General features: G+C 63.4%; 1 protein-coding gene across 1 annotated transcript in view; it reads right to left on the reverse strand.

Moving 5' to 3' along the window:
* LOC113207415 (intermembrane lipid transfer protein VPS13C-like) overlaps positions 1 to 4889 on the reverse strand; it is a 38425-nt gene that overhangs the window by 8251 nt on the left and 25285 nt on the right. The window contains exons 5-17 of the mRNA XM_052264647.1: positions 4737 to 4852; positions 4434 to 4639; positions 3616 to 4353; positions 3325 to 3543; positions 3119 to 3231; positions 2788 to 2996; positions 2544 to 2710; positions 2004 to 2430; positions 1499 to 1880; positions 1236 to 1378; positions 804 to 1143; positions 318 to 684; positions 5 to 238 (exon numbers count right to left, since the gene is read on the reverse strand). Coding sequence (XP_052120607.1) covers positions 5 to 238; positions 318 to 684; positions 804 to 1143; positions 1236 to 1378; positions 1499 to 1880; positions 2004 to 2430; positions 2544 to 2710; positions 2788 to 2996; positions 3119 to 3231; positions 3325 to 3543; positions 3616 to 4353; positions 4434 to 4639; positions 4737 to 4852 — 3661 coding nt within the window. The remainder of the gene's footprint in view (positions 1 to 4; positions 239 to 317; positions 685 to 803; positions 1144 to 1235; positions 1379 to 1498; positions 1881 to 2003; positions 2431 to 2543; positions 2711 to 2787; positions 2997 to 3118; positions 3232 to 3324; positions 3544 to 3615; positions 4354 to 4433; positions 4640 to 4736; positions 4853 to 4889) is intronic.

The following is a 4889-nucleotide window of genomic DNA, read 5'->3' on the forward strand; positions in this document are numbered from 1 at the left end:
GGGCCGTGCAGCCCCGGTGCGGAGGGCGAGGCCACGAGGCGCTTGATGTCGAGGCGCAGGGACAAGGGCTCCAGGATGGGCTCCTGCACGTGCAGCGCCCCTGCTAGGGTCATGACGGCGCGGCTCAGCTGCACGGCGTCCAGCCGCACCAGGATGTTGTCGATCACCAGAGGCGACCCCGCGCCGTCGGGGCTTGGCGGTGGCATCTCCTTGAAGAAGTTCTCAACGGTCAGGTCCCCTGGGAGCAGAGAACGGTCTTGTTAGATAAGGCCGTGTTGTTGTACAAGGCACTGTGATTTAAAGGCGAGCGCACGTACCGAGGTTGGCGACAACCAGGTTGGGCGAGGCAGACTTCTGCGGCAGCAGCAGCGCCGGGAGGTGCAGGTCGAGCGACACGTGCAGGCGTGTCGGCCAGGTGCGCAGGCGGCCCGCGGCCTTGTCCACGACCTTGCCCGCCAGCGCAAGCCAGTGCGGCACCAGCCCCGGCCGGAGCAAGGGCTCCACGAACTGCTGCAGGTCCACCACCGTCTTGTACAGCAGCACCAGGCTCAGCCGCCCCAGCCGCACCTTGAGGCTGCCGTCCGACTTGACGTCGTCGTCCCTTCCCGCCGCGAGGCCCGACTTCTGGTACAGGCGCGGCGCGTGACGCACGTACTTCAGGTCCAGGACGCGGTCATCGTCGACCTGCCCGAGAGAGTGCAGTGTTTAAAAAATGTACCTCGAGCTGTGCCAACAGCAGACGCTCAAAGCCGAAAAACCCGTTGTTTAGATGACTTTCTGAAAAAGTTTGTTTTTTGAATTACCTGGAGCACGCGATGGTAGAGCGTCACGTCGGACAGATCCTCGCAGGTGATGCCGGTGAGGTACGTCCTCAGCACCATGCGCTCGTTGGCCTTGAACAAGCAGTCGCTCTCCAGGCCCGTGACGCGGATGTCCATGAAGTCGAGGTCCGTGTCGCACAGTCGCACACGCAGCTCGGTCGCGCGCGTGGAGTAGCTGAACTTGGTGGCGCCCTGGGGGATGGGCGGGTCCTCGGCGCCGCTCCAGAGCGCGCGCACCCGGCGCCGGCCCGACTCCAGGCTGGGCCGCAGCCCTCCGAACGCCGACGACGCGCGAGCGCGTAGGCTGTCCCGGCTTTGAAACCTGGTAAACGACAGCAGCAGCGTACGGATTTGCATTGCATCCTTTACCAACGTTTGGGCAGGTTCCATTATCGTGAAGCCCCGGGTACTCACTTGTGTACAATGTACTGAAGGTACTTGTTGAGGGTGATAAAAGCCTCCTGGTGGAACACTAGGTTCACCGTCGCCACATCCACAACCAGTGACTGCTCCACGCTGTGGAAGTGTGACTTAAAGTCTGGGCAGTTGGATCTCACCTGCAAAGGATGACAGACGAATAATGGCAATTTTCGCCCCCCCCCCCCCTCGCTATCCGCTTTGTCTGTTCGGAATGCGGCGGCGGCCGAAAGCGCGACCCTCCCCACGCCCACGCTCACCTTCCTATACAGTAGGGAGAGCACGTCGTCGTCCTGGGCCCCGGTGGCGGTGGATATCATCTCGAGGTACTGGCCCGTGCCGCCGGGCGCGGCGTGCAGCCGGTCCACCAGCTGCACCGAGCCCACGCTGGCCTGCACGGCGGGCCCGTACTCCATGAGCGCCGAGTCCCAGCAGAGCTTGCCGAGGCGCAGCAGCAGGTACGGCTTGTCGACGCGGTTGCTGGAGCGCGCCAGGTTCACCACCACCTCGCCGATGACGAACCGCAGCAGCATGGTGATGGCGTTGTGCGGCGACACGTTGTCGTCGAAGCCCGGCAGGTCCACGGTGCGCGCCCACAGCTCGAGCTCCTCGCTGTCGCTGTGGTCCGAGGACATGAAGCTCCTGTGACGGACGGAAAGTTGGCCTTCAATTAGCCGGCATGTGTGCGTTTTCCACCAACAACTGTTCCATTTTTAAACTTAATCCCAGGCTCCGAAAAGCTTTTGTCGTCGCCATGAGACTCACTTGTCCACTTCGAGGTTGGCGAGCTTGGGCGTGCAGCCGTCGTCGGGCGCCTGGCCCCGCACCGCCCTGACGGCGGCCTGCCGCACGACGCTCCGGACGCGCGCCAGCTGCTCGCCACTCAGCCCCGCCACCACGTGGTCGGCGGGGTCCAGGTCCGGGTGCTCGACCTGGTCCTCCTGCTGAGCCGCGTGGGTGGACGCGCGGCGGAAGGTCGGCGCGGGGACGTTCTCCAGGAAGTCGAGCCCCATGCCGATGCGCCGGTCAGACAGGTTGAGCTTGACGCTGGACAGCGACACGGTGAGCTTGTGGCGGGCGAGCGCGCGGTACTCGGGCCGCACGCTGTTGGAGAACACGACCTGCCCGCGCACCTTGGGCACCAAGTGCAGCTCCGAGTCTTGCATCTTGCGCGACTCCCACCACTCGTCACCTTCGGACCGGAGAACACAAACTGGTTAGGGGTGTCGACCCGGGGGGTAAAAAAGAAAAGGGTTTCGCTGTGCTGTGTACCTCCTTCGAAAAAAGAGTGGCAGCATGACTTACCCGAGTCGCAGAAGAGGACTTGCGCCTCGGAGCACTCCACGTGCAGGCGGTCGTACAGCCGCTCCTCCAGCTCCATCTGAGTGGCGTCCTCCAGGCTCACTCCAGGTGGCTGGAGCTCTGTGCGCACCACAACCCGCCCGGCGTCCAGCACCAGCACCTGCCCTCCCCTGGGAACAAACAACAGGGTTATTCCTTCTGAAACGTTTCGAAAATAAATCGCCATCACTCGGCACGCATTCCTCACTTTTGCATCGAGCCAGACTCGGGGATGACGATGTAGGGCCCGCGCACGTCCACGCTGAGGCAGTACGTGTTTCTCCTCGTGAGCGCCCGCCTGCCCACCGTGGCCGCCGCCTTCAGGGCCCTCTTGAGGTGGTGGCCAGCCGAAAGGCAGAGGTCCTTGACGGGCCGCGGTTTAGAGCAGAAGAAGGTCAGAAGCTCCGAGACCGCGTGCTGGATGAGGGCAAGAGCAACACCCCATGGTCAGTTTGAGTAATGGTTAATTAATGCCCCACTAACTGTCTTTGTTCGTGACGTTAGCGGACCATGTGGCGAAACAACCAAATCCCACTTACCTCATGATACACAATTTCCATGGGCTCCATTGTTATGGACAGTCCAAAATCAGCGTCTGATTTAGAAGGATTTTTCTCAATGTCGATGGCCATGAAGTTAGAGTAATTGTTACCTGCGAGGTTTCAGACAGAAAACAAAATGTTTTAGGTGAGGAAAATAACCAACGCCGGCTTGGACACCGTGCGTCGGCGCCCTTGAAGCTCACCGGAGTTGACGTTGGCCGTGGCGAGTGGTACGAGGTGGTGCTCCAGACTAGCTCCCTCCACCACGGCGCTCTCCACACGCAGTGATATCTTGTAGGCGGAGGCGGCTGGCCGCGTCTCCAGACTCGCCAGCAGGTGGGTGAGGTGGCTAGCCAGCACCTCGCCCGCGTCCGAGACCAGGCTCAGCGAGCAGTTGACGAGCGTGACGTTCAACTTGTGTTCTGCGAGTTCAAGGGGCGGTCAGGAGGGTGTCGTCTGGAGTAAGAGAACAGAGTTCCGACGAGGCCTCTCACCTATGTACTGCTTGGGCTTCTCCGGTCGCTGCGTACCCTCGGCGTAGCCTATGGCCTCGAACAGCCTGTCCCGCTCGCTGCCAGACAGCTGCGCCCACAGCCCGCGCGGCCGCTCGGCGCGAACCTGCAGCTCCGGGGACGGGCTCCGGCTGCCCGACGTGGCGTACGACGACGCCCCGGCCCCGCCGGCCGCGGAGAACCAGCGCGCCAGCCGAGACGGGGCGCGCGCGCCCACCGCCACCCGCTCCGGGTTGTCGCGGTGCAGCTTGAGCTTGGCGTGCTCGCGCGCCACCAGGATGTCGACGACGTCGAGCTGGTCCTCGAGCTGCTGCAGGTCGAGCTTGAGCTCGGTGTCGGCGGGCTGCAGCAGCGCGCGCGCGCACGCGTCCCTGTAGCGCGAGTACACCTCCCGGTGGCGGCGCACGCGGCTCCACGTGTAGGGCCGCACGCGCTGCTCCAGCACGGCCTCCAGCGCGTACCGCCACCAGGCCATGACCCGCGTGCCGGCCGCCGCCGCGCCGCCCTGCCCCACGCGCCCGGCCGGCCGGAAGGGGCGGAAGCGCCAGGCGACGCGGTTGCGGCGCAGCGAGTCGTGCAGGCGGCGGAGCGCGCCGTACTGGTCGCGCGTGAGGCGCAGGGACACGTCCTCCACCACGAAGTCCACCAGCAGCTTGGGCACGCGCGCCTCGTTGGAGCGGTTCACGATCACCTTCACCTTGGCGGACACGGGCTGCACCACTGCGGGACAGACGGGCGCACGTCAGCGGGCACAGAGGGCTGAGCCGGCCTGAACCCGGGGCTCTCGGCACACTACTCACTGAACTTGAGCGGGTCGGCGCCGGTGTTGAACTGCTTGAGGCCGCGCTCCATGTCCTCGCGCCACACGCTGAAGGGCACCTGCTCGGGGTCCTGGTCGCCGATGATGGGCCTGCCCTCCTTGTTCACGTACACCGAGAAGGACTCGATTCGGATCAGCTGGTACACGGAGGTGGCGCCGGGACTGCTCGGGCATGGCTTCCATTTGCTGCGGCAGACAGAAGGGTGTGAGGGTGTATGAGGCACTCTGTGGAGACGGCTTAGACTGTTGGACAGGAATGGATCAATGGATCATGGCGACTCACCTGTTGGTAAACTCAACAGAGAGGTTGAAAAGGCAGATGCCGCATGTGAATGTTACATCCGGGTCAGGGTCCATGATTGTGTCCTCGTAACGGATGTGCACGTTTCGGATGAAGACCTGTTCGAGCGACAAACAATATTATAGTTTTGTACTC

This window comes from Frankliniella occidentalis, unplaced genomic scaffold, assembly GCF_000697945.3.
Source record: "Frankliniella occidentalis isolate FOCC.00 unplaced genomic scaffold, Focc_3.1 Scaffold20, whole genome shotgun sequence".
NCBI classification, from domain to species: Eukaryota; Metazoa; Arthropoda; class Insecta; order Thysanoptera; family Thripidae; genus Frankliniella; species Frankliniella occidentalis.